Source organism: Venturia canescens, chromosome 2 (assembly GCF_019457755.1).
Source record: "Venturia canescens isolate UGA chromosome 2, ASM1945775v1, whole genome shotgun sequence".
NCBI classification, from domain to species: domain Eukaryota; kingdom Metazoa; phylum Arthropoda; class Insecta; order Hymenoptera; family Ichneumonidae; genus Venturia; species Venturia canescens.
In genome coordinates, this window is record NC_057422.1 from 9,312,639 (window position 1) to 9,324,059 (window position 11,421).

Sequence of the window (11,421 nt, forward strand, 5' to 3'; positions counted from 1 at the left end):
CTTTTCTCAACGCGATGCTTCCCGCGGTGACAAGACAATCCCCAAATTTTACCAGTGCACACATTGTTCGTATTTATTGACCGGAAAGAACAACGTGTATAGCTTATTTTCACTTATGCCACTCGATGCCATCTGCCATTCGAAAAAGCTATTTTCCTCACGGCAGTTTTTATCTGGTTTCGTTTCACATTTCGCCGATCGTTTCCACGTCTGGTTCATACGCTTCGGTACATTTTCATGTAAAATATATATGTTCGTGTATACCTGAAACGGTGACATGTACCAAAGGCTCAAAGGAGGAGTATACATATATCTTGATTGTCGTCACGCACCACCAAAACGTTATTGACAGACGTGCCCCCTCCCCCGTCTTTCTCTGAGCCAATCTAACAAAACAGGCAACATTCCCAATATTCATGTATTCGATACTCGAAAGCTCGATCGTTGATATCCATCCGCTATAGAGTAAAAATGCTTCGGCTACATCACCTGACCGTTTCTTTTTTTTCTATATCGACTATCGACCCTTTTCTTGTCTCATCTTTTTTACCATTCTCTTTGCCGTCTCCGCACCTATCCGCGAATCGTATTCGAAAATTTTACCACAATCATATTCCTTGATACATTTTCAAATTTCAATGTAGCCGAGAAGATAACGAAAATGTAGACAAGAAATTTACACAAATGTATACTGTTACGTAGATTCTCGTAGAGATAAGCGAGCAAGGAAGATTGAAACAGCGCGTGAAAATGGACTCGGATGACATTTTAGAGCGCAGACGAAATAAGTTAATTTTGTAAGTATAGTAAAGCAACAAAAATTATAATTTTATGATAATTTACGGTCGCGAGCTTATCCATACGAATGCATGAAATGTCACGGTGCTTTTTTTTTATTATTTATTCTTAAATACATCACTGAAAATAGGAGTACAGTGGGTCGAACATCCGATGAAAGTTTCTAAAGTTTAGCCGCATGGAATGTTCGACCAGTGATTGTATTTTCTCTAAACACATTGTGTGTTTCTGGAGCGAAATACCGAATAGTGGAATTTATTGCTCGTGCACACTATTGCAGTCGAACGATTCAATATATAGAAATCCTTTGTATTCTATTTTATCAGTTCTTTCATATTATATCGTATTAAACAGAAGATCAGAGCGCCTTTGATAATGATGAAAACTCTCTGTTCACTCGGGAGAGAACGCTTCGACGAATGGAAGCGCACATAAAAAATAAGTTCGGAGCCTCGGGTTATTTTCACTATAGCTGCGCGGTGCTGAATCAAACTAGGAAAAGCTGAAGAGCTACGATTGAAATGAGGAGATCTGTATTGGTCAATTTTTTTTTTCCTTTTTTTTTTTTTTTTGTGGAAGAGAGAGAATTGACCAAGAGTTTATGAAGAGTTTTACCGGTATGTTTTGAACGATTCATCAGCAAACACAGGTGGCTTCCGCTGAAATGGGATGAGTATTCGAGCCGCGGGGGGTTAGGGAGTAAACGAAGTGTGCAGGATTCGAATGAGTGGCTGTCCAATCGGAAATCGAATTCAACCGGTCTGACGAAGCGTTTCAAGTACAAGCCCGTATATTCATAATCTATATATAGATGAGTACATTCATATGAATATATATTGACAGTAAGAGTGGGAATGCCACATCGCTTGATGCGTCTCTGTCCCTGGGATAGATATACGAGTCGAGCTATGCTTTAGAAATTACGTTTAACGATGAAAATTGTCGGGGAAAAAAAATAGTTTGAGTACCGACGACGCGACGTTCTCTCGATAATAAAACGTCCACTCTCGCATCTGAATGTCCGCGAAGCTTTCCTTTGACTCGTTTATAGTACAATGTTAAATGTGGACATGTCTTTTTTAAAGTTTTGTGTCCACCGATCGTGATTAATATGACACTTGTGCAAGGGAATTACACTGGTTCGGAATGGATCGTTCGATATTTCTGAAGGAGGTGAATTTTAAACCACTAATTATTGTTGGAAAAATGCACCATTAAATGTTCATAAACTCTCGACGACTCAAACAAATTCGCATATTTATAAGATCCTTAAAAGATATTTTTTAAACCGAATCCACAGAAAAATGTACACGAAATAAAATTCAATAATGCTCTATAAATCGTAAAGATTTTGAAGCATTGTACTCGGTCCAATTTCGTTGTAAAATAGTTTCAACGAATATTGTCAAAGAGCGCGTAATATTGCGAGAGTTCGAGGTAAGAGCTTGCACAAGTGGCCACTCTGAATAATAAGCAGTTTGATAATTGAGAGGAAGATGAGAAAAAAGCGTAAAAGAGGACCGTAAGTTCCAGTTACTGTGTCTATATAAAAGGAAGCGCGCGTCGTTGATGAAAGGAACAAGCGTCTGAAGTGAGAGGAAGATCGACTAAGAAAGAAGTTTACTTCGCGGATGGACTAGCTGCGGAATTCAACGGAAGGAGAAAGAAGATTGAACTTAACTGGGGTCAAATTGACTCTAGTAGGGAGTCCCTGCATTCAATATGGCGACTTCCTAATAGAGTCAGGCTGACTCCTTTTAAGACGTTCACCATGATCTCCGCGACGCTACTTGAAATTTATTTAAGAAAAGAAAAGAGAAATACGACGGTATTAAAAGAGAAATGCGGAGTTAAGTTTTGCGCTTTGCTTCTTACTGTGGCGCAGATTCGCAGATACGTAATTAGCAATTATAAAGGACGCTCCAGTTTCTTCGTAGTCGTGAGAAAATTGTATAAGCACATAGACCGTCATATTTCATGATATTAAAGAGTACAAAGTGCCAATAAGCATGCATATATATGTGTTTTCATGTACAAGTTAACTCGATTGAATGTAAAAAAAAAAATCGCGTCGAGACCGTCTCGAGTGTTGGCTACAAAGCGACGCTATGTAAGTGATTTAGAATCGAGCGAACTTTGTGAAGAAATAAAGAATGCTTTGCAGAAAGATACACTGTTAAGTGGAATCAAATACGACTAAGCGAGCGCGAGAGAGCAACAGGAGGAGGAGGAAATTAATCTCGGAAGTTGTTGAGTTTTACGATCGTTGCAAATCAACTTTAAATTGTCATTAGTACCTCCTTGTTTCCTCACATCTACGAGAATGAACGATGCTGTTTCAATCTTTTCTGTTTAACTCATTGATCGTGATCTTTGTCCTCGGAAAAATTTTGCATTATTCACATTTTATATATTAATAAGAGAAAATAATGTCAAATTCAATAAAAAATTGTTTCCACTTCATGATTTTCGAGAATTTAACAATAACGAGGGAAAATACTGGTCGAAAGTTGGTGTCGATCGTCCTGTCTCCGGTGCGCCACATTTCGAGATGCCTGACTGTAAATATCGCGTGTCATGAAAGGCTGTCGCGAGACTTTTCTTGACTTTTTTCTTACCCCTTTCCCCGTGCGGCTTTTACGAACGGACGAGGAATAAACGACTTCGTAAGATATTCAAATACCGAGTTATGCGACGAGTTTTATGGGCAAACAATTTTTCATGTATAAAGCAGTAATACAAAGCGATACATAATGCCGAGGGATTGCGGAATAAATAGTCGTTTATAGGTAAAGCGGCTCGATATGTATTCAAAACACGTCGTCGATATCGGAAAAAACGTATATGCAGTGGGCGAGCAATATTGAGGCAAAAATATATATTCAAACCTATGCAATCGATTCTACCGGAGACATAAAAATATCAATAAAACTTACTACAATTTAAATAAAGGAAATCATAAAAGTACGACGACGACGCATATCGATAAGGAGGAATCTTTGATTTCTAAAACTCTTATTGCGTTTATACCGCTGCGCACCTATCAATTTCACATTTATTCGAATCGTATGCAACGATCGTGACAGATCCTCTGTAAAATTCCTTGCCAAATCAGTACTGCGAGTGCGTTTGAAATGGTGAAAATTCAACGCAAACAGCGACGATGGTCTAATTCTCTCTCGATGGGTTGTAAGCGGAGATTTTCGTCCCTCGCGTACCGAGAACACATTTCTGATTCCCTCTATTCGCAATGAGAGGAACGCGAAGAAAAATAGTAACAATTATGCGCGAAGACTAATTTTCGAGGGCAGAGCCATTTTCGTTTCCGTCCACTGGCTATTTTTTTCAGCATTTTTATTCCATCCCCGTAGCGTAAAAAATGCTCGCCTAATTCTTTTTTGCATCTCATTACACACTCTCACGCGGGACGATCGCTAATTGCGGAAGCAATTTCATTCGCGTAGCCTCGAGGGAAGGATATATTCATAAAGGGATGTAAAAAAAAAAACTGCGCGTCTATCCATTCACTTTTCGTTACATATTTTTCACGTGTATTCCCTCACGTTACATTTTTTTACTATCTCCCATTCTCTACGTATATTCACGGGTAAATGCTCGTCATATGCCCTACACGTCGACCTGTCTGTGTGCCAATGTACATACGTGAAATGCTTGTGGACACTTTCCAACAAAACGTTACTTCTGCTGACTGCAATCCGCAATGCAGAGGCGACATACGATCCTATATCTATACATTTATTTATATAGATAAACTCATATGTCTGCGTGTGTGTGTGTATGTGTGTGCAGGCTCAATATCGCGATGTAGGGTGGCCCATAAGGAGTGGAACCCCCGAGGCAGGTGCCAGCTCACAACTCGTTAAATCGAATTAGGCCAATTAGATTAAGACTTTAATTTAATATGACGATATATAGATATCGGTGTACGTGTGTGCACGCGGGGTTGCATGTAGGTACATATAAATACAACGCATTCTGTTCGTGTCGTACGTGAGTATGACTGCTTCCGTAGGGCCCTACCGACGACGTAAGCTCGCACGAGGGATGCTTCTCGTCGAGCATACGAAAAAAAGTGGAGGCAAAGAACGGGGTGGAAAAAAAAAGAAATCTGCGGATTTTTCTGCACGTGAAAAATGCGGCAATGCAGAGGGAAACGGGAGCACGTAACGACGAATATTACACTCACCATTTTTCCACCAACTGGGTGTCGCTCACTCTCTACAATTGTCCAGTGGAAAATGCACTTTTCAACGCCTTGGAAATATAATACTAGTGAGAAAATGTTTCAAATTGAAATTTCGTTGGAGAGATTAATAATACGAAAACAATGAAATTTTTGACAAACGTACTCGTATACGAAATCGCTGATCCAGGGTAAAGGTTAGTCTCGTTTGTACTCGAATTCCAGTGCACACAGCGCCGTTTTCGCTGACTTTGCGAGACTGTTATATATCGCGTCGTGATGTGTTCTCTCGGACGTGTAAATTATTATGCATGAGGTATTCTTGACTAATGAAGACACCGTTTGAGTCTGACCCCTTTTGATTCTATCCAGATATTTTTATTTTTTCATCCTCGTTTACTGAATCTTCTTTTTTCGTCGTTCAAACGCACTCCCCGCTCGGAAATACAACGTATCAAGAGACGCGGCAGTGGCTTCGACATGACGGATGACAATTTTTATTTATTTTGTACACCACAGTGAGAAATTCATGATAAATTTCTCAGAACTTGAGGCTAATAGTAAAAAAACTCGAAATCAATATCGCCCGGTACGTTTTCGTTCGAACCAACGATTGGAAAATGCAGGCTCGGTATTTCGGGAGTTTCTAAAATATTGGAGTGCTGCTTCCAATTAATTGAATACCAACAGCAACAATGAAATCGTCTGGAAATTGATTGCCCACATTTTTCCCGAAATCCATGTGACGGGGGCAAGTATTTTGAAAAATTATTAGTTAATGAGGAACGTCTCCGTTTGGAAATTGCTAAGACAACTTCCCAACCAAGCCTTGAGTAAAATATCGAAATTGATCAAAAAATAAAAATCAATAGCATCGTACAATATAAGCGATTTGAAATCATGACGAAAATCTATTAGAACTTTTTGACATAACAATTTGCTTCACGCGCACCCTGTACGGCCTCACGAATCCCCTCTCATGCGCGCTAATTTCTCGTTCACCACTCCAGAGAAGCTCTGGAATTTCGTTATGAACCACACGCATCGTGATTCAAAGTGCTATCGATCAGAGATGCGTTACGTTTGCCATCGGAAAGAGAGAAGAGGGAAGAGATCGGGGAAGAGGGAAGGAGGAAGGGAGAGTGAGAAGCAGCGATGAAAAGCGACAGAACTGAATCCATAGAGCATAGAAGAGGCATAGACCTCATCGACACGCCAGCACATATATATCCACCTATAGATATGCAAATCTTCTCTTTGATCCATTACAATAGCTTTACGAAATTTGTACCTTTTATCACGATCCTATTAGGTCATGCACTTTCCAACACCAACGATGCCGGTCCCGTACGAAATTCGCTCTATAACTCCACCATCGTGAAATTGATTCTCGATCAAAAGCCACATTTATGGGGCTACGATACTATATCTCTTGACCACAACGCAAAATTAATTAACGGATAGCGATAAATACCTTGATGCTGTCGATATTAGTAAGAACATGGACCGCTCCCAACCCCAGCTTCACTTTGCAAACTTATTGCTTCCTCGCTATCATCGCAACGATTTTCATAGAGTCGAAAACGTAGATTTTTTCATTAATTGAACGAGCTTTCTTGCTAAGTTTCCATACAGAAAAAATCATTTCATTCAAGGTGGAAGAAATTTTGGAATTAACAAAATGTCGACGTCTAAATTCGACAAGAATGAATTACTAGAAACGAATATCCACATTTTTCATTTGAACTCGATCGAAAAATTCCTCAATTCTGAAAATCGATCATAACTCTTCATGAAATCTCGTATTATTCAAAGATTCCCTGATTGAAAACCGACAGAGCAAACGTTTGTGAAAATAATCGTATCTCTTAAAATTTTTAGCGAGATATGTGCACAGATTTGTGTCCATTGAAACCGTCAATATATATCTATAGATCGACCCGTAATGCCATAGAACGATGAACATTTGCATGTGGAGTCTCACCAGATAGGATTTGAGGAGTATTAATTAACGTCAGAGCCACCAGCATCACGTTTGACGGTACTGTGAGCTATGACCTCATTTATGTTCCTCGCTATCTGTCTCCTCGACGCGAACCCGATGGGTTCGCCTCTCTCACAGATTGCCTCATCCAGCTTCAGAGCATAGGTACATGTACGAGTTTCAACTGTCATCCCTTGGACATATTTTCACGCGATTCGAACGAGGTCTGTTGGAAGTTGGGTTTAAATAAAGAGAGTATCTAAATTGCTTCTCCCAGACATGATTGATGAAATACTAATTAATTAACGATAGGAAATCTGGTGCTACATTACGAGGAAGATTGTCAAAGGCATAGAAATTATAATGGAGTCTCTTTAGTATGAAGCAGCAGCCCTTTTATCCTTTCGGTCCTTGGGAGAAGAGTCTTTCGAAACTTTTTTCCCTCGAATACAGAACGATGTGACCCGTGAATCTTGCAATACGCCAGAGAACCTCAATGTACACGTAGCGCATATACATTGCTCGTTATCCCAAAACCATCGAACTGGCTAAGGACCGTATTCTCTGCTTGCTGACCGTACACACTATCACGATCTCGAAATTGCGTACGCATCGAAATTGTAAATATTATTGATGGAGATGCTACACAGAGATGATTTGTAGCTGGAAATATACTTGGGCATGATACCTCTCGTTGTGACGAGCCTGAATGACTCTCCGATCCTTCAACGAAGACGAACTATCGCGCGTATACGAGCCAATCATTTGTTATCATTCGAATATGTGTACTGAGAAAAAAACGTCATTGAGACAACGAAATGTGGCATCACGGAGTGCCAATGAAATATATGATTATATCACAAGGTCAAACATGATCAAACGAATAAAACAGAGTTTTATATCGTACTGCAGATTCATTATGAAAACTCTTCCAATAATATTGAATCAACAATTTTTTTCTCACAGTGCAGATTCAGATTATCAAGTAGATTTTCAAATGTGCTTTGACGTCGAGGCAAGAGTGGGCCTCGGATCTTCACGAGCCGGTTTACCGCTGTGAAAAGAGACGAGCAAAACGAGTTCTTCGCCTTAAAATGTCCAAGCTCACGTCGTGTCCCGCTGGCAGGGACATTTCATAATATAATTTGAGGCACAGAAAACAGCTCAACTCGTAACGTATCCTACCGGCCAAACTCGATTCCCGAGTGGAGTGATTTCTTTCCGAACTACAAACTAGTTTGTTCTTGAAATCGAATGGAGATAACTCGCTTTTTTAAATCGGGTACAACCAGTGAGCGTCAACCGCCAGGTCTCATCCTCCCAAACCGGTCATAAAACCATTTCGATGCTTAGCGTTAGAAAAAAGTCACGAAATATACGCGCTCAGCTAAATCATTCGGCATTTGTTCATTTCCCTTTTGAACTTTTCAGTGAGCTCGAATCTATGCCAATTCACAAGACTGACTGCCTGATATCCCATTTTATTGAGAATAAACATTCGCTTTCGTGTCAAGTCAGCCATTCAGTGGACTCACATACAATCGATCGGTGCAGGAAAAATAATTGGGAAAAACTGTCGATATCATTCTATCGGAAGCTGTCGATATACTTGTCCTAACACTGCACTTTTTATTATGCAAATTTTCAATTGAATCGTTTATTGTTGAAGAAAACAATAAAAAATTTGAATGTTCAATTTATTTCAATTCGAAGTAAATTCAGGTTTAACGTTTCTCTTTTAGATTGAATATTTTTTCAAATCTTTTGTTGAGTACAATACAACGATCAATTGATCCGTCAAATGGTCTCTCGAGGAAAGAATAGCTGAATATTCCTCAGGGAAAAAAGATACTTTCGCATCATTATAAAAGACGATCCATCCTTCGTCATCTGCGAGCACAGTACTCGTGCGATAACGATAATAATCCATGCAGCACATCCGAATTTCTATGCTCGAATATCTCGTTGTACATTCATCGATCGACGCATCAGCTGCAACGACAATTCTAGGCAAGCTGTCTCTCCCGCGGCCTCTTTCAATGGAATCGATAAGCAAGGGAGACACTACATGCATCGAAGAATATGTGTTCGAAGCTTTTGATAGCCAATGATGCGGGAACTTTACTTCTACTCTTGTTGTAACCCTCTTGATATCATCGAGTGACGGAACGGAGTAGGCAGCGCTACAAACCTGGGAGGAAAAAAAATCCATTGTCCCGCGCGATTCCTCACCGGCGCTATATTTTTTATAGGTACTCTTGTTATGCTCCATTGAATAATGCATCGATCTTTCAATTTTTTATATCCTGAGAGCAAGCTGATCGTAAAAGTCGCTTCGGCAGACCAGACGACGATTGTTTGTCATCACGTTTTCGAGTACTTTTACAAGTGCATTAGTCCTCGTTCCTCTGCCTCCTTAATTAAAGACGTTTTTAGTTTTCAGTGAAATTTATTCTTTGAGATTTTTCATTCGAGCGCCGAGCCTTTTCCCCGTTGTCCCGAAACGAGTAAAATTGCTATTTTTACGAGAAACTTTTCTAATGTTCATTCATTAGAGTTAAACAAAGCTTTCCTCCGACGAATGCGGTCATACGTACTCTAAATTTGTTCTCCCAACTACTGTCAACGTCGGATGTCATCAAACTGAAAAGACAATAATTTGTGTTATTATATAGAACTGAAAGTTCCTCGAAAAACAAGCTCCCCTATAAGCTTGTGAAAGCACAGACACGTGATTGTCGAGCCAATGAGCCCAGGGATCGCCGAAGGGATACGAAATTCCACGCGCGCGTCACGAAATTGATGATGGTAGTTGAACCCTCACCACCGGTGCTATTTTCCGGAAGCATAATATTCGCATAAACGTCGAGGCTGTTAAGTAACTAAAAATAGAAAGCGCTTTATACAAAAGCTAGTAATGAGGACACCACTAAAGAGAAATAGCTTCGTGGAAGGAATGAGAATTATTTTACAGGAATAAACAGACATGATCAGATCCCCTAACGACTAATCGTCGGTATCCAGAACTTGCCAATTTACTAAATTGAGACGAAACGAGCACGAAAATATTAGTAATCCAACTTGTTTTATTGTTGGAAAAAATATTCCACTAGCCCGGAAAACCGAGCCACCTAAAAATGAGTCGAACATTGGATACGAAACTCCGGCATTTTAAAATAGTGCAAAAAAAATATTCACTCTGTTACGATCAAAGTATATCGTGCTGCAATACAGTGGTATTTCTTAACGAAACTTTTTTTCTTTATTAATATTTGCAGTACAATATAAAGAAACGAGAAGAGGTGCAAGAGATGATGCCTCAGGAAGAGCCAAACCCTTTGATGCGAAAAAAGAAGACACCTGAAGAGCTTGCAGCCGAAGCTGAGGCTGAGGACGAGGACGAGTTTACGAGTGAGTGTATTTTTATCTCGTTCCGAAACTACTTTTCTTACTACACTTCATGGAAACGAAAAATATTGGTAATTTTGCCGAATTCTTTACTCAATTTGGCTCAGCGTGTCGCACAATATCTTTGAAACTTCGTGACGAATTCGTTCCCACTTTGAATTCTTGAAAACTGAACGAGCGACACGTTCATCCACCACGTGAAGCGAAGCGATGAATTCTCAAGAATTCATGCTCATAAAATATTCACGTTGTAAATAGAATTAGAGAATATGAATGAATAGCTCCGTGTCATTCAGAAAGAAATTTTCATGCCTCTTTGGCAAGGCGTTGATTACAAAATTCTGGTGAGAAAAGGCTCCGTCCATTGGTGTGTTCGCTGCATCGTTGTTCCGATCGCCAGTAATGAGGGATAAACCAAACGAAGCGTCGACGAACACGCCGCACCACCCGCGTTGTAATAACGCACCGTATTGATTGTCACTAAGTCTAATGACTTACTCCAAACTACACGGTGCAATGAAGAGGCGAACGGATACGGGGAACTCGTCACAAATGCGCGATTCGTTAAGGCCTTATATACACTTGCAGCCGGCGAAAAAACGTGATTTTCTTGATTTTTTTTCGACCAGAAAATAAATGTTTATTGAAAAACTGTGAGCGATACTCGTTAGTACATATGTTTATGCACTTGTACAATTTTTTTGGTCGAAAAATTTCGCAAAATGGCGCAACTCCAGCTGCATTCCATAGTACCAGCTTTTTTTGAGCATCAGTTGCGGTGGTAATGATAACTAAAAAACTGTTAATCCAATGCATACCAAATGTATACCACTCATTTATTATAATAATAGCTAGGGCTTGGACGAAGGATTTGTAAAAGTTTCGATTTTAAAAAAATGGCGACAGTTTTAACAAAAAATTCATTTTTTGAGGTGCTAAATTTCAAGTATCGTGGAAATTTTTCACGAAATTTTGGATCAAGTCTCTTGCCAAGTATTTCGATATCGATTCTTCATATATTTACATA

The 11,421-nt window shown here is 39.6% G+C and overlaps 1 protein-coding gene across 1 annotated transcript in view; it reads left to right on the top strand.

The window, feature by feature from the left end:
- Positions 1-11,421, top strand: part of cpx (complexin) — a 90,397-nt gene that overhangs the window by 77,406 nt on the left and 1,570 nt on the right. The window contains exon 3 of the mRNA XM_043413390.1: positions 10,265-10,397. Within this exon, the coding sequence (XP_043269325.1) occupies positions 10,265-10,397 (133 nt within the window). The remainder of the gene's footprint in view (positions 1-10,264; positions 10,398-11,421) is intronic.